This window comes from Erinaceus europaeus, chromosome 3, assembly GCF_950295315.1.
Source record: "Erinaceus europaeus chromosome 3, mEriEur2.1, whole genome shotgun sequence".
Classification (NCBI taxonomy): Eukaryota; Metazoa; Chordata; class Mammalia; order Eulipotyphla; family Erinaceidae; genus Erinaceus; species Erinaceus europaeus.
In genome coordinates, this window is record NC_080164.1 from 80,761,587 (window position 1) to 80,786,232 (window position 24,646).

Below are 24,646 nucleotides of genomic sequence, written 5' to 3' on the forward strand. Positions count from 1 at the left end.
CTGCAGTCAGTCTTTGAGAAAGCCAGCAGCATAAAGGGAAGCTGCTGTAGAGTTGTGTACCAGTAAGTCCGATAGAAGTGCCAGTCCAAAGCAGATGTCCACGGAAGAATGTCCAGGGGGTGAATTGTTGCCCAGCTAGCTCAGTCGGTAGAATATTAGACTCTTAATCTCAGGGTCTTGGGTTCGTGCCCCACATTGGGCACCAGGTGTCAATTGTGGCAGCAGGATGCAGAAAAAGGAGGTTTGGAGCAGAAAGGGAACTCAATCCTTTATTTGTGCTGGCACCTGAGAGTTGGGTGAGAGAGCAGCAGTTTGGGCCACATGGAGGTAGCAAAAATGGCCGCCTCATGCAGCAACTTTCCCTGTGTCTAATCACCAAAGTGAAAGGAGGGCAAGAGAGAAAGGGGTGAAAGAAGGAGGGCTTTTATGGGAATAGCTCTCGTGAGAATGGGAAGGGGGAAGAGTAACCATAGCACTCCAGGGTAGGATAATAAGTCTCGTGATAATGGGAAGGGGGAGGGGTAACCATAGCACTCCAACTATCACGGGGAATCGACAGTGTCCTGAGGGCACAACATGGCAGGTGTGACTGCATCTGCACAATTTCCCAGCATGATACCCTCCACACCTACTTCCTATTACAGTTCTCTCACTCACTCCAAATATAACCTTTCAAAGCAAGGACTGCAAAAACTGAATAAGGGCAAGAGAGATGCATACTTTAATGATGACTCTTTAGTCACTATCAGGCCACCCCATCTGCTGGGGCCCTCTTTGGAAAGTCCTGAGATTCCCAAACAGACATGATGGCCCTAGACCTCAAATAAATCTCTCTCGACTTGTTACCTGTCATCTCTATCAGGAACAACAAAATAGACCCATTTGTGGGCCCCCTATAGGACCTTGCCCTCAACTTGGATCAACAATGATAGGGAATATTCCATCCTCTGAAGGAAGGATGGACAACATACTGTATGCTATACCTGAGGAAGATGGGGCCTGGTATTGGGGCAGCTTGGAATGTTCCTACTCATGACCACAGAATGTGAGCTCAGATCTATAGGGATGCAGTGGTCATATAGTCCCCTAAGCTGAATATGGGCCCCAGATCAAATCACATCAAATCAATAGGGTTTATAGTCAACAATACTTATACACCTTTCCCATATTAGGGAGCTAATTTTTCCCCTGATTCAGCTTTCTGTTCCTTCTCCAGCCATGACACCATTTCCGCAGACAATAACTTGGATCCAACTGCATATCAGATTTCAGGCTCAGGGAAAAAAAAAAACTAGTATAGCCCCAGGCCCTTTGGAATATAACTAAAATATTCCTGTTAGCTATCTACAAAATGGAGTACCTCCCAACTCTTCATATGCACTATTCCAGCCTTTAAGTTCATGATTTATCAACAATTTATTTGGCTTTGTATGTTAACTCTCTTTTCAGCCACCAGATTCCAGATGCTAGCATGATTCCAACCAGACTTCCCTGGACATACAACCCCACCAGTGTGTCTTGGAGCTCCATTTCCCCAGAGCCCCACCCTACCAGGGAAAGAAAAAGGCAGACTGGGAGTATGGATCAACCTGTTAATGCCCATGTTCAGTGGAGAAGCAATTACAGAAGCCATAACTTCCACTTTCTGTATCTCACAATGACCTTGGGTTCATACTCCCAAAGGATTAAAGAATAAGGAAGCTAACAGGGAAGGGGATGGGATACAGAATTCTGGTGTTGGGAATTGTGTGGAGTTGTACCCCTCTTATCTTATTTTTTGTCAATGTTTCCTTTTTTATAAATAAATAAAGAAAGAAGGCAATAGACAGTTATTGCTATAATCACACTATTTGGCAATTGCGTTAACTTTGAAAAATTCCTTTGTTAGGATTTGCTGTATAATACACAACATCACCATAATTTATGTCCTTTGTTATTATTTGTATATAGTTGTGCCACCAGTTGCTTCTGTTCTCCCTGGTCTGTGCTTTTAAAAGAGTCAATATGTCAGAGTCTCAATCAGCCTATGGTCTGTGCATTATAAAGTTTGAGAAATTCAATCAATTTTTCCTCTCTCATATTAATTAAATAGTGGTTTATAAGACTACAAATTAATAGGAGTGCACATGAATACCATTCTAACCACAAAAAGACTGTCCCATCCCATCCTCTACCCCCCACCCTCCCACCCCTGGCCAGAGATGCCTAACCTCCACCTTCACCCTCAACCCAGGGTTTTTACTTTGGTGCCCTACTCTAGAGTCCAGGGTCTCAAGGAGTATCAGATAAACTTTCTTTTCAGTCACCAAGTTGAAAATATTAAGAAATTATTCATTATGTCTGTTAAAAAGACTCACTAAATTCAACAAAAACAAAATAACTATTAAGAGATTAGGAAGAAGAACTGAACAGACACTTTACCTAAGAGTACTTACAGACCAATATGAAACAATATCATTGAAAAACAAAACCTATCAAATAAATGAAAATCAAGATAATACAAGTATACTACCTCACACCTGTGAGTATGGTCTGCATCAAAAAAGTCAGAAATTTATTTGGGCTATTGTGAATGGTGCTTCTATGAACAAAGGTGTGTATAGGACACTACAGATAGGTACTTTCATTTCCTTTGAGTATAACCTCAGGAAAGAATCTACTGGATCATAGTCCAGGTGCCTTTCTAGCATTCTGATGAATCTCTGGACTGTTTCCCCCAGAAATTCTATCAATTTACATTCCACCTTTAATGTAGGAGAGTTCCCTTCACCCTAGACCCCTTCTTTTCTTTTCTGATGTGTAACATTCTCACAGGTGTGAAGTGATACCTTATTGTTGTTGCTATTTGCATTTACATGGTCATCAGTGACAGAACATTATTTCATGTCTGTATACCTCAAACTTGGAAGCAACTCAGATGTCCAACAACAGATGTGAATTTTACAAAGTCATCTTCTTTGCTATATATTAAGTATAACTTAGGGGAATCACGCCGTGAGAGATAATTTAGGAAGATAAGGACCAAGACTGAATAATCTCACTCACAAGTAGAATGTAAGAAATAAGGGCAGTAAGAGAAAACTGGTATTAGTTGTAGTGGCCAGCTTTGTGCTTTGCTGTGGTGTGTTTTGCACCAAAGAAAAAGACTCTGGGGAAGAAGAGAAAGGTGTGTGGGAAAGATAAACTTCGGGGTTCTGATGTATAATGGGTGGGTGGGTGGGGTTCATTTGTGGAAGGGGGGTATATTGTCTGGGAAGACATTGTCAGAGTTGAGAATAGTACTATAAAGCTTGATTAGGGTAGAGTACTCAGTTGCTACCCAACTTAAAGAAAATATATAGTTACAATTTGACTGTTTACTACATCAATTTAACCCAGAGCCCATGTATATTCATATTTAGCACAGGAGCCTGTATATTCTCCAAGTTGCTGTTCAGCTGAGCTCACAGTCTATTTTCACAACTAGAAACATTCTAGGATGCACTCAGTATAGGGCCATTCTTCCTCAAGTGGCAGAGTAGGATGATCCAGCTTCTCTTTAGTGAGTGGGGAAGTCCCTACCATTGCTAGTTTATAGTGAGGGTAAGGTTCTTTATTTCTCTCTCAAGAGTCAGGGTGGAGTGATGAAGGCTTTTTTTTTACACTTTTCCTATAATATTCATTGTTTCATAGGTGAGCTTCCCCACTGGAGTGGTAACATTTGAGAAGGCTGTACCTAGGATGAAACTGAAGGCTTTGCCCACAATTTTGGCTCTGACCATAGGTTCCTGTGGGGACAACCTGCAGGAACCTGGTCAACATCACTCCATCACCCATCCATGTTCTTCATCATCATCTCTCTTGGGTTCTTTCTTAGGTGGGTGGGTTGCTGCTCAGAGGATTTGTGTGCCAGGCTTCCGGTGATCTCTTGATCCTGGGGACTGTGTGTCACCCTGCTCCTGTGTGGGCAGTCTGTCTCCCAGTGACCATTTTCCTAGCAGTAGGTACACTGGTCTGTCTCTAATGGGCCTCTATGGGTCAGAGTTCCTTGCAGCCTACCTTTCAGCTTCTTCTGCCCCTTCTGAAAGGTGTCTCTTAGGGCCACAGCCAGGATCTGGGCCTTCTTCTGATCTCATTTGTCGCACTCCTTCTGAGTGATTATGTCACAGCTAGCCATTACCTTTGAGATGATGTCTATGAGTTCAGAAATGTTCTTGCCCACAAATCCTTCCAGGTACTACAAACTTCTGCGGACATCAGGTGTTGAATGGGTAATGAATACTGTATGATCATGGACCAGTTCTCAGGTGCCTCAGGGTTGAAAGGGGGTGTTTCACCAATAGGGGTCACACAGTCTCTCAGAATATTGGGTGGCAGATTCTGTTTTGCATTGGACAATGTCAGACTCTTTGTTCATATTTGTAGCACTGAATGTTCCTGCCCAGGCTCACTCTAGGATGGCTCTCCTCATAAGTCTCAGAGTTTTTCTCAGCCTTTCTGGGTGCTGGGATCCTAGTCAAGCTGCTCCAATGGAAGGGAATTAGCAGCATAAGACTCTTTCTTGAGAGTGTCAGCTAGGGCACTGGATATGAACCATTGTCATGTAGCTTTGGGAATTCATTGTCTCTCCATGAAGAAGGGACACCAGATGCTGTTTGTAATCGTTGCTACTTAGGCTATGGGTCTATAGTTGTTGTTAGGAGGTAAATCATGGCCTGGGGTTTTTCAGAATATGAGGGTGTGTGTTGGCACCAGTTCAGAAGCTCAATGGTGGTGAAGGGCTGGTAGACAAGGACTTGTGTGCCAGCCTGTGCTAGCACGGTCGGAGCCATCAGGCTGAAGAAGTGGAGGGCCTGGTTGCTGCCAGAGTGGTTATAGTCTGACAGGTGGCTCAGGGACTAACTGGTCAGTAGGTGGTCTGGACATCAATCTTCCAGAGGCAGGGTCTCTTTCCCATCTGTTGGAACTGCAGTCTGGTCTGTCTGTAGTGGAGACTGGCTGAGGCAGCCCCAAGAAGGGCTCTTGTGGCAGCAATGTCAGTGATGGTGGGCTGAGAAGGGTGACTATGATGGCTCTGGGAGAGGTTCAAATAGTCCTTCCCATATAATACTGCACATTACCCAATTGAGCTTCTGAACTTCCAGTAGTACTTCCCTAGATGTGACAATTTGATGTATGTGGATTATTTTAAACTGAGGGAAATTCAAGTTTTGCATGCTTCTAAGAAACTCTAGACTCTCTCTTAACTACCTGGAAGAGTTTAACTTCAAAGTATTGCTCATAATAACAGTAATACCAGAAATTACTTTTTTATGACCCTTCTGTATAGCAGGGGAACTATCTAGCCACTGAGCATCTGTTCTTATAGTAGAATTGATTGCTCCCTTCTTCTATGGAAGCTTCAGGACACATCCAATTTCTTTTTATTCCTTCCTTCCTTCCTTTCTTAAAAATTAAATTATTATATTTGTTTATTGTATAGAGATAGTCCAAAATTGAGAGGGAAGGGGGAAATAGAGAGGAAGAGAGATAGAGAGACTACTGAAGACCTGCTTCACCACTCATGAAGCTTTCCCCCTGCAGGTGGGGACTGGAGACTCAAACCAGGTTCTTGTGCATTGTAATATGTGCACGGCACCAGGTGCACAACCACCCAGCCCCTCTTTCTTTTCATTTGGTTTATTTTTATTTTTTTATTAAGGGGTTAATGCTTTATGGTAAAATAATTAACATAGGCATACAATTTCATTATGGACTAGGCCCCCAAAGTTTTAATCTTACATTTATTCCCCCTTCCTTTCCAGAGTCCTTTGCTTTGGTGCAGTACACCATGTCCAGTCCATGTTTCACTTTGTGCTCTATTCCACCCCTCTCTGCCACACATATTTTATTGAGTCCCACTAATAAGTGAGATCATTTTATGTCATCTTTCTCTTTATGGCTTATCTCACTAAACATGATGCCCTCAAGTTTCACCCAAGAGGATGCAAAGGAAAGAACCTTATCATTTTAAACAGCCTAGTAGTGTTCAGTTGCGTATATATACAATTTTTCATCACTCATTTGATGTTGGATATGAGTTGCTTCCAGGTTTTGTAAATTGCAAACTGTGCTTCTATGAACACAGGTATACACAGATCTCTTCTGACAGGTGTTTCTGTTTCCTTTGGGTAAATTCCAAGGAGAAGAATTGCTGGGTCATAGGGTAGGTCCATTCCTAATGTCCTAGTAAGTCTCCTAATTGCTTTACACAATAGTTGGACCATTTTGCACTCCCACCAGCAGTGAAGAAGTGTCACTTTTTCTCTATATTCTCTTCAATATTTAAAATTTCTATCCTTTCTGATGTATGACATTCTCAAAGGTAAAAGTTATATCTTATTGTTGTATGTACTTGCATTTTTCTGATGATTAATGACTTTAAGTGCCTTCTCATATATCTGTTAGCCCTCTGGACCTCTTCTTCATGAAATGTCTGTCCATGCCCTTGCCTCATTTTCATGTGTGTGTGTTTAGTTTAGTGAGCTCTATGTATTTTAGTTATTAGTCTTTTGTTTGATGTGTCTTATGTAAAGATCTTCTCCCATGCTAAGCCCAGATAGTCTTATTGTATGCCCTAATTTTGGGGTGCACTAAAGTAAGTATGTAGCCTTCCTAAAATATCCTCTTTAGATTGACTGAGTTAAATTGAATGTCATCAACTTCTAATCAGTGGGCACAAACTAATTCAGCCTAAAATAAAAGTCCATTGCTATCTCTGAGCTATAAGTAACGTGGATTACGAAGAAAAAATAATAGTGAATTAATGTACTGTATACAAATCAATTTTATATGCAAATTTTAGGAATTGGGAGGCTCATATAAAATAGGATAACCCAGATATTTTTCCCTAACTTTAGGGAATGTAACCTTTAGAGAGAGAGAGAGAATAAGAGACTAAAATAGTAGGGAATAGAGGTACTGTTATCCTTGATGTCCTGTAGGCATACAATTATGAAAGCTTCAAAGCAAAATATTGAATAGAGGGTAAGAAGAAATAGAAAATGACTTTCCTATAAAAGTTTTTTTAAGTTTTAACTATATGGCTAATGAGGGATTACTAGGGAAAAATACCAAAGTTTTCTCTTTTTTTCCTTTTTTTTGTAAGTAGAAAGTATCAACAAAACCATAGAATAAGAGGGGTAAAATCCCACACATTCCCCACCACCAGAGTTCCATATTCCACTTCCTCCATGGGAAACTTTCCTATTCTTGATCTCTCTGGGAGCATGGGCCTAGGGTCATTATAGGGTTCAGAAGGTGGGAGATCTGGCTTTTGTAATTGCTTCTCCTATGGACATGGGCATTGACAAGTTGATCCGTACTCCCAGCCCATCCCTATCTTTCCCTACTGGGGCAGGGCTCTGGAGAGGTGTAGTTCCAGGGTACGTGTATTCCTTTGCTTCCTCTTTTCTTGTGAGACTCAGTTGAGTAGTTCTTGTAAGGTGTGAGAAAACTAAATAAAACTGTGGTAAATGTTTTCCTTATATGGCAAAATAAACAGCACACCCTATTTTAGGCTATTAAGTTATTGTTCTCCCAATAAAAGAAATAGTTACACTTAACTCTACAAAAATAAGGTAAAATTAGATATAATATGGCTATGTAAGGTGGGGTTGATTGTGGCAAATTCCTTTAGTTCTTTAATATTTGAGAGAACCTTTATTTCTCCCTTATATTTGAAGGATAATTTTGCAGGATACAATATTTGTGGCTGGAATTCCCTCTCCTTTAGAACTTTGAATATGCCATTCTACTTTCTCCTGGCCTCTAGAGTTTGTAAAGAGAAATCTGGTGAAAGTCTTATACGTCTGCCTTTGTATGTAGTTCTGTTCCTTTCCCTAGCAGCCAGCAAATTTTTTTCCTTGTTGTTGACTTTTGATAGTTTTACAGTAATATGCTTTGGCATTGGTCTTTTTGTATTTATAAATCTAGGTGATTGTCCTGCCTCTTGGATGAGAATGTTCTGATGATTTCCTAAGTGAGGAAAGTTCAGCTAAAATTGCTCTGAATATGGACTCTAGGCCTTTGGCATCTTCTTCCACTGCTTATTTTCATTGTCAGAAGGCTTGGAAGAAGCAGTATATTTAGGAGCCATTGTGGGGCTTAGATAAAGGTTCTCAGAAATCACAAACACAAGAGCAAAGATGCTCCCAATGCTTAGTGATGTAGAAGCAAGTATGAGAGAAACACACTGGCTTGGTTTCCCCACACCAGATCTCAAACACACACAAGGAGTTATCCAGCTGTTGCACCTGGCATTAAAGGATTTGTGGGGGTGCTCAGATACATAAACCTGCAGTCTATACATACAGTAATTTTATTTGAATTGTAATACAGGAATGTATAATTGACTCAGAAAACAGAGCATGTGCTTTATCATTTTCACTATCTTGATCAACTTTTTAATGAATATATTTGAAAAAACTGCAATAGAGTGAAGCTGAGAAAGTCAAAGCGTGAAGCGGCAAGGTGCTAGGCTTGCATTGCGGGCAGGAGAGAGGATCCAGGGACTCATGGCGGTGTGGTAATACAATTGTTTATTCACACAGGAACATCCAAAAGTCAGGTGTGAGCACGGAGGGTTAGGCCACGTGGCATCAAGCAATGGCCACCTTCTGCTCTGCATGCCAGCCCTTCTCCAGGTTGGGATGCGGGAGAGAAAAGAGCAGAGAAGAGAGAGTGAAACCTGGAACAGAAGTGGGCTTTATAGGGTAAAAGCTGGAAGTGGCAAGTCAGGAATGGAAATGGTTAGGAAAGGGGGTGGAGAGAGGCAAAAGGCATGCTGGGAAGGTGAAGCATCCATAGCAACTGTTGGGATGTTTTAACTGGTGGGATTAATGATTATGTAAGTAGGCCATACTATCAGCAATACAGCATGGATCACAGAGAGCTAGTTTAATGCCTGACAGCAAGGGATGGCTACTGTTCTCTGGTTCTTTTTCTGTCTCATGAAATAAATAAGTATAAAGAAAACTAAAAGTAGTTACTTCCATTTATCTCATCTATTTTTCTTGAGAATAAAATCCTTTACATGGAATATCAGCAGATCTGGCAAATATGAACAATCTGCAGACAGAATAATGAAGTAATATTTGGTACATTCTTGTACTAAGACACTGCTACTTCTCTAAAACTAAAATTTATTTTTGTTTATTTTGCCATATAAGGAAAACATTTACCACAGTTTTATTTATTTTTCTCACTATGTCAAGTATGATTGAAATTGTAGTGTTTATCTCTCTGGAATGCCTTTCAGTTCCATCCATGTTGTTGCAGATGAGAGGATTTTATTTATAACTAAGTAGTGTTCTGTTGTGTATATATACACAATATCTTCCACCCGTGTTCATTACTTCATGGTCAGTGAAGTTGTTTCTGGTTCTTGGATATTGTAAATAATTCTTCAAGAAACATGACAGTGGGGAGTCAGGCAGTAGTGCAGTGGGTTAAGCGCATGTGTTGCGAAATGCAAGGACCAGAGTAAGGATCCTGCTTTGAGTCCCGGCTCCCCCATCTGCAGGGGAGTCTCTTCACAGGTGGTGAAGTGGGTCTGCAGGTGTCTTTCTCTCCCCTTCTCTGTCTTCCCTTCCTCTCTCCATTTCTCTCTGTCCTATCCAGCAACCACATCATCATCATCAACAACAACAACAATAACCACAACAACAATAAAACACATGGTCAGCAAAAGGGAAAATAAATAATAAAAAAGAAGTGTAACTTAAAACATGACAGTGTATATAACTTTAAAAAGCATTTATTTCCTGGTGCATGATGATAAAGAAGGACCTAAATTTGGGGTGAGAGTATTTTGCAGATTCCTATCATGGTGAAATGAGAAATTTTACCAATGTATTAACAATTGTATGTAAATAATTAACCACACAATAAAGGCAAAAACTATGTATTTATTACTTATTTATGTGTTTATTTTATAGAGAGTGGAACTGAAACCAGGCAATAAGCAGTACAGCATATAAAACCATGCAAATTAGGGTCTGGGCAGTAATGCACAGGTTAGGCACACACAGTGTGAAGCACAAGGACTGGAACAAGGATCCTGGTTTGAGCCTCTGGCTTCCCACCTGCAGAAAGGTTTGTTTTACATCTGGTGAAGAAGGTCTTCAGGTGTCTTATCTTTCTTTCCCCCTGTTGGTCTCCCCTTCCTTTCTGTTTATATCTGTTCTATCCGCCACCAATAGTAGTAGCAACAACAACAATAGGAAAAAAATGGCCTCCAGGAGCAGTGGATTGATTGATCATGCAGGCACCAAGCCCCAGTGATAACCCTGGAGGTAAAACAAAACAGAATAAACAAACAAACAAAAATGCAAATCAAGTGATATAACTACTGAGCCACTTCTCCAGTTGCTGTAGTTCATCAGTTGTCAAATTAATGGTATTTTCTATTTTCACAATAAGATTCTAGAAGTGGGGTAACTAGATTGTAAATAATTTCCATAATTATTATTATTTTTTACTTTTTTAATGCTATTTTCTCTAATGGTTGCATCAGTTTATATTCTCACCAAGAGTGATAAGGATTCCTTCTCCCACATCCTTCTTGTCTTTTGCCTTTTGGATAATAATCACTCAAATAGGTGTGAAACAAAATATCATTGTTATTTTATTTTTCATTTCCTTAAAAATATGTGATAAAATAAGTCTTTTAAGATCCTCAGACCATTTTCTCGACAGGGTCATTCTTTATTTTTAACTGTTGAGGTTATGAGTTCTTTATATACTTTGGAGATTAGCCCAGTGTTAAACTTATGATGTCTCTCATTTAGTTGGATGACTTTTCATCTTTCTGCTAGTTTCTTTCATTCTGCAGTTTTTGTGTTTGATTTAGTCCTAATTGCATGTTTTTGCTTTTTTCTCCTTGTTTTTCTTATGTTATAGTTGTAACACCCCAAACATCAGTGAAGTGAAATCAATAATGTGGTGGTGTTTATAATTTATTTTAGTTATATATATATATATGGAGAGAGAGAGGTAAGAAAACTGCACTATCATAGGAGGTGTGTGTGTGTGTGTGTAGGGCACTAGGAAATAGCCCTCTCAGTAGGACATGTATATTGTCATGAGCTCAACCTGGGGGCAAGCCCCAGTACCACATGAGAGCATGATACACAAATAGAAACTCTGCTTCTGTGTCTCATACTTCGTATTTCTCTCTCTCTCTCTGTATATATAATGTAAGAATGAGAAAAGTCAGCTTGAGAGTATGGAAATATTCTTTATCCTACTAAATATAACTGCTGAGTTTTCCCAAAACTGTTCATTGAAGGGACTTTGATTGCTCCTTCACATACTCTCAAATCCTTCATTGCAAATACGTTGTCCATAGTGTGTGTGTGTGTGTGTGTGTGTGTGTGTGTGTGTGTGTGTGTGTGTGTGTGCGCGCGCGCGCGCTTAATGCCATCATGGGTCATGGTTGTTGCTGCTCCCATGTTTTCTCTTCTTTCTTTGTTCTCTCCCCCACCCCCCTTAGAAGGGATAAATTGACAGGGGAGTGGGTAGAGGGTGAGAGAGAAAGGACACCTGCAACACTGCTTTACTCCTCCTGACTCCCCTCTTTAGATATGTGTGAGGGGCTAGAATGCGGTCCTTGTGTATAGTACACTGTGCACTAAACTGGGTGTGCCATTCCTTGATCCACCGACCCCAGTTGTTTGGATTTATTTTTGTTGTCTCAGTTCCATTTTATTGATCAGTATCTGTTTTTATTATAAAATAATAAAAATCACTATCCTTATGTATTCTAATGTGAAGTCAGGGAATGTCTTACATACATTAGTATTCTTTTTTATCAGGAGCACCATTTCTATTCAGAAACTTTTGTCGTTTCAAATAACTTGCATGACCTTTTTGTCCTATTTCTTTTAAGAAGGTTGCTAAGCCTTTGATATAACTTCTGTTGAATCTACATATTGCCCTAGTTTTTTTTTTATTGATGTTAATTGTTTCAATCCTTGAACATGAAAATATTTTTTAATTATTTATTTATTCACTTTTGTTGCCCTTGTTTTACTATTGTAGTTATCATAGTTATTTATGTGATCATTGTTGGGTAGGACAGAGAGAAATGGAGAGGGGAGGGGAAGACAGAGAGAGGGGAGAGAAAGACAGACACCTGCAGACCTATTTCACCACCTGTGAAGCGACTACACTGCAGGTGGGGAGCTGGGGGCTCGAACCAGGATCCTTATGCCAGTCCTTGTGCTTTGTGCCATGTGTGCTTAACCCGCTGCTCTACTACCGCCTGCCTCCCATGAAAAATATTTCTCTTTGTGCTTTACTTTATTTATTTATTTATTGGGTAATTAATGGTTTACACTTGACAGTAAAATATAGTAGTTTGCACATGCATAACATTTCTCATTTTTCCACATAACAATTCAATCCCCACTAGGGTCTCCCCTGCCATTATGTTCTAGACCTAATCCCCCACCCCTACCCCATAGTATTTTACTTTGGTGCAGTACACCAAACCCAGTCCAAGCTCTGCTTTGTGTTTTCCTCTCTGATATTATTTTTCAACTTCTATGAGTGAGATCATCCTGTATTCATCCTTCCCTTTCTGACTTATCTCATTTAACATGATTCCTTCAAGCTCCATCCAAGATGAGGTGAAGAAGGTTAAGTTACCATTTTTAATAGATGACTTGTATTCCACAATTTTCCCAGTCATTCATCTGTTGCTGGACCCCTGGGTTGCTTCCAGATTTTGGCTATTACAAATTGTGCTGCCATGAACATAAGTATACACAAATATTTTTGGATGGGTGTGTTTGGTTGTTTATGATATGCCCCTAGGAGAGGAATTTCAGGGTTATACAATAGGTCCACATCTAGCCTTCTCAAAATTCTCCAGACTGCTCTCCAATTTACATTACTACCAGCAGTGCAGAAGGGTTCCTTTGTTCCCACAACCTCTCCATCATTGGTTGTTGCTACCTTTTTTGGTGTATGACATTCTCAAAGGGTTGAGGTGGTATCTCATTGTTGTCTTTATTTGCATTTCTCTGACAATGACTTGGAGTTGTTTTTTTTTTTTTTTTTCATGTTTGTTGGCCTTATGGATCGCTTCTGTGGTGAATATTCTGTTCATATCTTCTCCCCATTTTTGAATGGGGCCATATTTTTTGTTGTTGCTGCTGAGTTTGGTGAGCTCTTTATGTATTTTGATTATTAGCCTCTTATCTGATGTATGGCATGTAAAGACCCCCTAGTCTGTTAGTGGTCTCTTTGTTTAGGTGGTGGTTTCTTTTGCTGTGCAGAAGCCTGTTAATCTGATATAGCCCCATGGGTTTATTTTTTGTTTTAGTCTTTTCTGTAATTGGATTTGTATCATTGGATATGCCTTTAAAATCTGTATGTAAAAGATATCTGCACGTATTTTCCTCTAAGTATTTGATAGTTTCTGGTTTAACATCCAATGTCAATGGTCCTTGATGCATTTGGAATTTACTTTTTTGTTTGATGGAATATAGTGGTTCAGTTTAATTCTTCTGCATGTTTCAACCCAATTTTTCCAACACCATTTGTTGAAGAGACTTTCCTTCCTCTATTTAATAGTTTGGGCACCTTTGTAAAAGGTTATATGTGCATAGGTATGGGGGCTTATTTCTGGGCTCTGAATTCTGTTCAGCTGGTCAGTGTGTCTATTCATGTTTCAGTACCAAACAGTTTTGATTACAATGTCCCAGTAATACAGCTTGAGATCTGTTAGTATGATGCCTCCAGTACTGTTCTTTCTTCTCAAGATGTTTTTTTGTGGGGGCAACTCTAGGTATAATCTGATTCCAGATAACCAGTTGTAGCTTTTGTTCTATTTTCCTGGAAAAAAACAAAACAAACAAAAAAAAAACTGGATGGGAACTTGATGGGGATAGCATTAAATTTATATATGGCTCTGGGTAGTATATTCATTTTGATGATATTAATTCTTCCAAGCCATAAATATGGGATATTTTCCCACTTCTTGTGTCTTTTTCTATGTCCTTGAATGATGACTCATGATTTTCAGTGTACAAGTCTTTCACTTACTTTTTTGTATGTTTTTGTTTTTTTAGATAGGACAGAGAGAAATGGAGAGAGGAGGGGAAGACAGAGAGGGGGAAAGAAAGATAGACACCTGCAGACCTGCTTTACCGCTTGTGAAGTGACTCCTCTGCGGGTAGGGAGCCAGGTTTCAGAACTAGGATCTTTTCACAGGTTTTCATATGCTTCATGCCATGTATGCTTAACCCACTGTGCTGCTGCTTGACTCCCTCTTTCACTTTTTCTTAGGTTTATTCCTAGCTAATCTGTTTTTTTTCTTTTCTTTCTTTCTTTTTTTTTTCTTTTTTTTTTTTTTTTTTTGCTATGGTAAAAGGGATTGATTTCTGGATCTCTTATTCGTCTTAGAGGAATGCCACCATACTGTATAGCCTGATAATTTCCAAGAGGTTTCTGCTGGATTCTTTAGGTTTTTCTATGTATACTATCATGTAATATGCAACTAGTGAGAATCTGACTTCTCTTCCAGCCTGTATCCCTTTAATTTCTTGTTCTTGCCTGGTTGTAAAGGCAAGACTTACCAACATGATGTTGAATAGTAATGTTGATAGTTTGCAACCCTGTCTAGTATCTGGTCTAAAGTGGGATGCTTCCAGTTTTTCACCACTGAGTATGAAGTTGGCTGTAGATTTCATTATATACACGTATGGACTCCATTGCCTGAAGGAATTTTCCATCTATTCCCATTTTTGTAGTGTTTTGATAATGAAGGGATGTTGGATTTTGTCAAAGGCTTTCTCTGCATCTATTGATATCATGTGTTTTTTTGGGTTTTTTTTTTTTTTGGCTTTGTTTTTATTGATGTGGTGGATCATATTTACCTATATTTAACCAAATTTGCATTTCTGGGATAAATCCCACTTGGTCATTAAGAACAATATTTTTTAGGGATTTTAAATTTTATTCAGGGAAATTGAGAATATTCACATGTTAGGCTGAGAGGAAGAACAAGGAGAAGAGAAAATGTCTTTCTTTTCCGTTTTTACTATCTTTATTTATTTATTGAGTAGAAAAATCCAGAAATGAGAGAAAGAAGGATACAGAGAGAGAGACAGAGACACCTGTAGACATGCTTCACTACTTATGAAACTTTCCTTCTGCAGGTGGAGACCAGGGTCTTGAACTTAAACTTGGGTCCTTGTACATTGTAGCATGTGTGCTCAACCGGGTGCACCACTACTCTGCCCACAAATGTCTTTATTTTTCTATCACCAAGAATTCATAATTTTCAGAGTTATTTAAAAATTTTGGTTATACTTATTCTAATGTATTTAGTAGTTTATATAAAATTATAAATAAGATTGTCACCATGAGTATTCCTTCTCCTCATTTAATGTTTCTGTAGATAAGTGACAGGCTTTGTTAAATAAATGTTAATGGAATTTAATAAAGTAAAATCTATGGAAGTATATAGATCCCACTGGAAATTTCTCTCTCACACAGATCACATTAAAATTCCTCAAAATTATCCTTTAATATTAATGATTTGATTAAAGCAAAGCCTCCTCTGCTCCTGTCCTGAGTAGGCAAAAATGAAGATTCTGTACACTCATATCCCTCTGCAGATATCAGGGTTATTACCTGAAGAGAAGTTGTTCACTGTATTCATTTATTTATTTGTAATTAATTAATTAGTTAATTCTAGCGTTTAAGTATTTTCCTCCACCAGGGTTAGTACTGGGACTCTGCCTTCATGATGAATCCAATACTCCTAGCTTCCATTTTTTTTCTTTTCTTTTTTTCTCTTTGTTTCTTTCTTTTTTACATGGTAGGATAGAGAGAAATTGAAAGGAGAGGGAAAGTGAAAGGGAAAGAGGAAGAGAGATGCCTGCAGCGCTGCTTCACTGCTTATGAAGTGGGTCCATTGCAGGTGAATACTGGGGACTCTATTCAGGTGAGCTTGGTAATTGTGTGCTCAGCTGGATGAGTCACTGCCCACCTACATGCACGTGCACGCGCACGCACACGCACACGCACAGGCACGCGCACACACGCGCGCGCACACACACACACAATTTTTTTAAGGAACCAGAGAGTTGGAACCAGATAATTATTCTTTTATATGTACTAAGGGATTCAGTCATTATTTTGCTCAGGTAACTAATTGTGCTCTAATCACACTTCCACATCAGGGGCCACAAATATTTATTTTCTTTATTTCATTAGAGAAAGAGACAGAGACAGAAACAGGCGTGCCATCTAGAGCAGCTCCCTGCCATATGTAGTGCCAGGGATTGAAATCAGTCTGCAAGTCCAGAGCTCTAGTCCTATGTTACTTCTTCCCATGTTTCTACACTTGAAATATATATGTTCATCTTAAGACAGAGGTTGACAATTTTCAATGTGATATATGAGTATACTGTAACCAGTAGTCCAAGTAACTAGCTTTTATGGAATTTATAAATTTCATAGTCTAAGGAAGATTGCAAATGAAAGAAAATTATATCCTTCGTAGAAAAAAAAAATTCTCAAATGCTGTTCTTCAAACATTTGACCCAAAGACTAGGTCATACTGTCAAGAACAAGGGCAATGTCTTTTTCTTTAAACAACACAAATTTCACCTCAACAGGACACACATACTTCTCAGAAATAAGTGCAAAGAGTGAAAATTTAGTCCTTTCCTTGTGGAACTGCTAGGAAATTGTGCAGATGCAGTCACATCTGCCATGTTGTGCCCTCAGGGCACTGTGATTCCCCACAATAGTTGGAGTGCTATGCTTACTCCTCCCCCTTCCCATTCTCACAAGAGTTATTATCCTACCCTGCAGTGCTATGGTTACTCCTCCCCCTTCCCATTCTCATGAGAGCTATTCCCATAAAAGCCCTCCTTCTTCCGCCCCTTTCTCTCTTGCCCGCCTTTCACTTCAGTGATTAGACACAGGGAAGATTGCTGCATCAGGCAGCCATTTTTGCTACCTCTACGTGGCCCAAATTGCTGCTTTCTCACCCAACTCTGAGGTGCCAGTGCAAATAAAGGATTGAGTTCCCTTTCTGCTCCAAACCTCCTTTTTCTGCATCCTGCCACCACAAGTGACAGTATCTAAGTCTAATTAGATACTATTTCATTAGGAACTTTATACTGACTCACTGCAGACTATTGTGTACTTTTGCTTTCAGGTATATATTTTGCCCTAACTCATGATACATGTGAACATATACTCTATTTCACAGGACCTGGTCTGTATCTAGGTTTTGGGATTTTGTTAGGAAGTGAACCACATAGAAAGGAATTAGAGAATACTATGAAAGGAAAGGTCTCACCCGAGTAATGAGGGTTGACATTCCATACCTAACGTCTCTGCACACAGTCTGAAGTGAAGCATGCTGAGGTGGTACGTTGACGAGGTTGGGATCAGGGAATGCAATATCACTTTTTAAAGCACATACCTAGTCTTTTTAATACATAGGCTGAGTCTTTGATATGTTGACTCTCTCAAAAGCCTAGACCAGGGATAACAGAAGGAACCAGTGGCACAGCTATATACAAATAATGTCAAAGGACATAATTATGGTGATGTGTATGATACAGCAAATCCTAACAAAGGGATTTTTCAAAGTTAACCCAATTGCCAAATAATGTGATTATAGCAATAACTACCTATTGTCTTCTTAACCCTAAAACAACAGAAAATTCCCACTTCCTCAATAGAGCCTATATTTCCCCCAGTCCTGGAACCTCTAGGGTAGGGCTCACTTTCCTGCATGCTTTTCTCAATTCATACCAAATGATATCACTTCTGCTAATCCCAACCTAATCAATGCAATGAATACTACCTAGGTATGCTTCACTTCAGACTGTGTCCAGAGACATCAGGCATGGAATATCAACCCTTCAGCCTCATTACTCATGTGAGACCTTTCCTTTTTTCCTTTTTTTATATTTATTTTATTTATTTATTCCCTTTTGTTGTCCTTAATGTTTCATTGTTGTAGTTATTGTTGTTGTTATTGTTGTCATTGTTGTTGGATAGGACAGAGAGAAATGGAGAGAGGAGGGGAAGACAGAGAGGGGGAGAGAAAGAAACCTGCAGTCCGGCTTCACCACCTGTGAAGCGACTCCTCTGCAGGTGAGGAAACGGGGACTCAAACCAGGATCCTTATGCCTGTCCTTGTGCTTTGCACCACCAGTGCTTAACCCACCGCACTACCACCTGACTCCCGAGACCTTTCCTTTCATACGATTCTCTAATTCCATTCCAGGTGATTCATTTCCTAACTAAATCCCAAGCCCTAGATATAGACCAGGTCCCGTGAAATAGGGCATATGTTCACATGTATCCATAAGTTAGGGCAAAATATATACCTGAAAGCAAAAATACACAATGGTCTGCAGTGAGTCAGTATAAAGTTCCTAATGAAATAGAGTCTACTTACACTTAGATAACCTCCTCACCTATTACCTATTATACTTCCCTCACTCACTAACAAGTTTTCCTTATCAAAGCAAGGATTGCAAAAGCTGAATAAGGGCAAGAGACTGGCATACTTTAACAATGACTCTTTAGTCACTATCAGGCCACCCCATCAGCTGGGGCCCTCTGGAGATTCCTGAGATTCCCAAACAGACATGATGGGCCTAGACCTCAAATAAATCCCTCTCTCCATTGTTACTGGTCATCTCTATCAGAAGCAACAAAACAGACCCCAATGTGGGCCCCCATAGGACCTTGCTCTCAACTTGGATCAACAATAGTAGAGAATGTTACATCCTCTGAAGGAAGGCTGGACAACATACTTTATGCTACACTTGAGGAAGATGGCTACTGGGGCAGATTGGAATGTTCCCACTCATGACCATAGAATGTGAGCTCAGATCTACAGGGATGAAGAGGTCACATAGGCTTCTAAGCTGAATATGGGCCCCAGATCAAATCACATCAAATCAATAGGGTTTACAGTCAACAATACTTATACACCTTTCCCATATTTGGGAGCTACACTCTTCTCTGATTCAGCTTTCTGGTCCTTTTTCCAGCCATGACATCATCTCCCCAGACAATAACTTGGATCCACCTGCATATCAGATTTCAGGCTCAGGGAAAGAAAAAAAAACTAGTATAGCCACATGTCCTTTGAAATATAACTAAAATATTCCTCCTTGCTATCCAAAAAAATGGAGACCCCCCCCCAACTCATCATCTGCATACTACAGCGTTTAGGTCATGATTAGCCAACAATTTGTTTGGCTTTATATGTTAACTCTCTTTTCAGCCACCAAGTTCCAGATGCTAGCATGATTCCAACCAGACTTCCCTGGACATACAACCCCACCAATATGTCCTGGAGCTCGGATTCCCCAGAACTTCACCCCACTAGGGAAAGAGAAAGACAGGCTGGGAGTATGGATCAACCTGTCAATGCCCATGTTCAGCGGGGAAGCAGTTACAGAAGCCAGACATTCCACCTTCTGTATCTCACAATGACCTTGGGTTCATACCCCCAGAGGGTTAAAGAATAAGAAAGCTATCAGGGGAGGGGATAAGATACAGAATTCTGGTGTTGGGAATTGTGTGGAGTACCCTCTTATCCTATGGTTTTGTCAGTGTTTCCTTTTTATAAATAAAATAAAATAATTAATAAACAAAAAGACCCTGGACTCTCCTATGAAATCATAGATTGCTCCATGCTTCCTATACATATACTGAAGCTGCAATTCTGTATCATTATTTCTTCTGTTGGTTTCAGTGTGTTTTCTTCCCTCTGTAATCTTTATATTCACCATTACTTCTAATTCACACTCTCATTAAAAGTTTTACTAATTAACTTATTTTCATTTAATCTAACATACCAAGATTTAAATGTATGTGTATGTGCTAGAAAGGAGTGATTTGACAGATTACAGAAAATATGCATTGAATATTCCTTAATCGTCCAAGATGACGATATTTTATGAACTGTATACATCAAAACCTGTTCCACAGAGCTGTCTTCATTCCCCTCTTCCTTTAAAAAATAATAAAGCAAAAAATGTATCTGAACATTGATGGGTTAAGTTAAAACTGAAACTGTTCCTGAAAAAAAACAGTGCCTGACTTCTCACAGAAAAGAATAAACATCTGTAGAAATTCTCAGCTTTTACTGGGAAGAGTCTCCAGCCCATGGCCGGAATGAACTTGCAGATATGCACAGCTTTTACCTTGACACCTGTCCTGATTCCACATCCTTAATCAATCATTTCATTTCCATTCCTCAAGTATTCATATAAAAGCTCGATATTTTCTGACATGGAAAAGGACCATAGAACTTTGAAAAACAGGTAAGTGGGTGCTAACAGAAGATTTCAAAACCCAGGGCTTGCATCACACATTTACAGGAACACTAAGAAAGATTATGTGCTCAGAGAACACAGAAGTACTGACAAGCTGCATAGATCTTCTGGGAGGTTTTATTGGTACTATGATAGATTTTTCCTATCACTTCGAAAACTATAGGGGGGGATGAATGTGACCAAGATCAATTCATTTATAGAGAACTAGACAGAGAAAAAGATGGGGTATAACACCAAGTCTCAATATGTCCTCATCCTGACCCACACCTCCTATTGTGACCTCAGATTGTCCTTCCCACACAGATAATGCTGCTTCCCACAGCTTTCTTCACTGTGTCCTGGTTGCTGCAGTCCTTCTTGATACTTGTCTCTCAGGTCCAAGGTGAGATTTTTCAGCCTGTAGTCTTAGGTTCTCTGTAAAAGCTCAGGGCCAAGTGGAGGAAATATATTCTTGGATGATCGATTGTCACAGTAGTGTATACTGCCTTCTTCTACCTCTGCAAACCCCCCACCACACACACACACACACACACACACACACACACACACACACACACACATACAATAAAACTACCTGGGATTCTTCTACATCATTCCTTACTTTAGGTAATATAGCAGTGGGAGAAGCCTTGATAGACCAATAACAGTGAAATGAGTTGACTGTCCATGTTATCATGGACTCTATAATGGTATGTTGGAGTTAGAAATTGTAGAAAGTAGTTCATAAAGTATGAAGAAGGAAAATAAGTGAAATATCATTATAGGAAATTAACAGAGTGGGGGAAATCAAGTGAATCATAAAAATGGTAAAAAGGGAAGAAATAGTACTTCATTTGGTGGGGCTGGTTCAAGATAAATATCTTAAAGTTTCTGGCAAAATTGAGAAAAGTCAGGAGACTGGTGTTACTCCATAAACACTGGCTTCACAAGTGTTCCCTGAGTTCATATATTTATAACCAAATTTTCAGTTCTTTCTCTTATTTTTATCTCTCTTTTTTATGATTTCCATTCCTGGTAAAGGCACCCAGAAGGAGGAGCACACTCAGAGAATCAGCTGCAAAGAAGGCACTGATGGGACTGCCTTTCCCTGCTATGCCTTGTTTATGACACCAAAATCCTGGATGAATGCAAATGTGTGTAACTGAATTTGCAATTAGTAATTTCTGGTGAAGATATACCATACAAAAATAGCAGTATCTCCATTCACCAGGGTTTCTTGGAACTAAGAGTGTGTACCTCTCCTTTTGTATACATACTACCTTTGACTATCACTCCTCTTTCCTTTTCAATAGTGACAACTGTAGATAATCCCTGTCTCCCTTCCCTTCACAGATGTACTGCCAGAAGTGGCCCTCAGGACACCTTGTATCTGTACTCTCTGAGTCTGAGGCATCCTTTGTGGCCTCGATGGTTAAGAACAATTTGGGTAACTCAGATTATGTTTGGATTGGGCTCTATGACCCCACCGAGGTGTGATTCATTTTTCATATCTTCTCATTTGTGTTGCCCCTTGGGCTACTATTCCCCACCAGGCCACTGTTTTTCACCTCTGCTTTTTCTAATAATCCATGAACAGAGAATCTGGGTGAGAAGGGGAGGTGAGAAGGAGAGGAAAGAGAAAAAAGGGATAGAGAAATAAGAGTTGAAGTAAGCCGAATATTTGAATTTTACAGAAGATCATGATATCTAGCTAATATAAATTTATTTCTTGTAAAGCTCTTATTACATATCAGGTCTTGTAGCTAATTTCCCTGAGATTCATAGACTATGCTGAGGAAATCTTAAGTGAAGATGGGATAAATGTTTCTTCTACTGAACACATATTATCATTTAAGTCTCAACCAGTAATAAGTACTCTGAATGGTTCTGTTGGCCTTTATGATATCTGGTTTGGAATTTGCAGTTTTTGTCAATATTGTCAAGGACAGATGTGGAACATATCTGAAAGAGAAGATCAAAAACCATGCTATTGGGATGTGTTCACCATGAGTCCCAGTGAGGGAATCATGTAAGTATAACTGTAATGGCCATTCAGGCTCACCTAATTCCATTCTGTATATAGGGTACAGAGCCTAACGGAGGTGAATGGGAATGGATTAGCAATGATATGCTGTATTACCATGCCTGGGAGAAAAATCCTCCCACCTTTCCATACTCTGGCTACTGTGGGAGCCTGATAGGAAAATCAGGTAAGAATCAGAGAAGAAATATACTCAAGATTTTCATTCCTGCATTACCCATTTCTGAATCTTATCTCTAGGAAATTCTCCTGAGTTGGGAAATGTTATGTTGATTTATCTCAACCTTTTATTCAGTGTGTGTGTGTGTGTGTGTTCCTTAACTTTTGAGTAGGATACTGGTGAAGATGAGAGACTTTAAAAGTAAACTCTGATTTTAAGCCTAAATCATAAATTCTTCTCCATTAACCTCAACAGTTCCACCAGTGTTACTTACACTTGCTTCTTTCTCTCCAGGATACCTGAAGTGGAAAGATTTTGACTGTGACTTATTGTTACCCTATGTCTGCAAATTTAAGGACTAAGTCAAGTGAAAAGCCAGCAAGTTGAGTATGGTGTGCTGTTCATCATGGATATGAAATTAACTCTGACTTCTTCATTTGCACCTTTCTTTCTACAAAGATTTTGGTGATGTGTGTGTGTGTGTGTGTGTGTGTGTGTGTGTGTGTGTGTGTGTGTTCTTTGACATGAAATCTAAGGGGACAAAAATAAATATTTTGCTCTCACTTTTGTTTTCTTATGTTAAGACTCAGAAAAATATTGAGGAAGGGAAAATGAAAAAAAAAAAAGTTTTGCCCCTTTCAGGTTCATCATGACCACTAGAGAAATGACTGCATAATATATGTTCTACCCTTATGTTCCTGATAGTCTGCATTACCTGCTCACAAAGATTTGCTTTGCAGAAAAACACATTTTTTGGTCACACAAGATGAGGCACCCTGGGTAGAGAGGCAGAGCCATCCTCCTCTGAGCACATAGGCTAGGGGTTCCATTCTGGGAGTGCAGTTATCTACTGGGAAGGAGAAGCCTGCATCTGATGCATCTGTGATGGGAGTCTGGGTAGAGACAGGCATCCTGAATCTACCCCTAATTCTTTCAGAGAGCATCATGGTATGTGGTCACCCAGGAGGGCCCTGGAGAGACAGGCCCAGCTGTGGCAGAGGCCAGAAGCAGCAGGGGGTGACCTATCCCAGCAGCCCTAGTTGTCCCTGTGTTCCCCCTCAGGGCACAGTTGATGCCCTATATGGCTGCACTTCTCTTCCTGTCAAGACTCTTACAATGGTAGCCTGGGGCAGGGCATGCCTGGAACACATGGAACTTATGTTCTTATGGTTTATAAGTGTCAGGCATTGTGGGCAGTGCTGCCTTCTCTGTCTTGTGGTCAAGGCTGTGGAGACAGCTCCTGACTGTGTGGACAGATACTCCTCTGGACCACCACCAGGAAGAAGAGTCATAATTCCCATGGAGCCCTAGCTCTTGGAGATTCTCTGTTGCAGATGGGAATGGGGTACAGAGGGAACTCCCCCTCTTCTGTGAAGTCAGAAGATCTTGGCTGGAGCTGTGGGAGCTGGTAATGGCATTATGGATGGCAAAAAAGGTGTAGATCTCAGACACCCCACCTTGCCTATGGGCTCTGGGAAGGCTAGCATGCAGGGGCCAGGCCTAGGCAAGAATGAGGGGAGATCTCCATTCTTCCCCCATGGATCTAAAGGTCTTTGCATCCCCAGTGCTCTGGGGGCCTCTCCCTGGCATTCCTCCTTATTCTTCTTCAGTTTAATTGCTTGCTTCCCAGTCTGAGGAATATTTCCTAGTTCCATGACTAGAAAATATAGGACAAGGTATCCATCCCTAAAACAAACCCCAAAGGGCTTGGACTCTCTTGTTAAAAATTCGTAGGGCTCTAGCTGGCCGGGCTAGCTTCACGGGCGGGTAACAGAGACGCGGAGACAACAGCTGGGCAGGGAAGAGCTGTATTTCTTTATTCAGGAACAACGATTTATAAACTAAGACAAACTAATCACCAAACAGAACTCTGCTGTCTCTTTGCGGCAGCGCAAGCACTCTCCCTTATTTTGGAACTCAGGAACCCTGTAACTCTGGAACTCTCTGCTGCCTCTTTGCCCCCACAGCAGCACCCAGCACTCTCTCCAACTCTGCCCCTCTCAGAACTCTGACACTCTCCCACTTTGGAACCCTCTCTCGGGGTTTCTATGGGCGGGGCCAAGCGGGCCCGCGAAAACTAACTGGACTGATCCAATTCTCTTGGCTGGAGAGAAC

The 24,646-nt window shown here is 40.2% G+C and overlaps 1 protein-coding gene across 1 annotated transcript; it reads left to right on the forward strand.

Moving 5' to 3' along the window:
- The first annotated feature begins 20,657 nt into the window (after positions 1–20,657).
- LOC103118627 (regenerating islet-derived protein 3-gamma-like) lies at positions 20,658–22,893 on the forward strand. The gene is made up of 5 exons (XM_060188593.1): positions 20,658–20,750; positions 21,380–21,484; positions 21,684–21,821; positions 22,414–22,540; positions 22,826–22,893. Exons 1-5 carry the CDS (start codon positions 20,658–20,660, stop codon positions 22,891–22,893), a joined length of 531 nt encoding a protein of 176 aa, XP_060044576.1.
- The last annotated feature ends 1,753 nt before the right edge of the window (positions 22,894–24,646 follow it).

What these genes read in the sequence shown, in the direction of transcription:
- LOC103118627 (XM_060188593.1), top strand. Translation starts at nt 20,658, where the DNA reads ATGCTGCTTCCCACAGCTTTCTTCACTGTGTCCTGGTTGCTGCAGTCC. An exon ending in AATCCTGGATGAATGCAAAT is followed by an intron (nt 21,485 to 21,683) that starts GTGTGTAACTGA and finishes TTCCCTTCACAG; the next exon opens with ATGTACTGCCAGAAGTGGCC. An exon ending in GAGCCTGATAGGAAAATCAG is followed by an intron (nt 22,541 to 22,825) that starts GTAAGAATCAGA and finishes CTTTCTCTCCAG; the next exon opens with GATACCTGAAGTGGAAAGAT.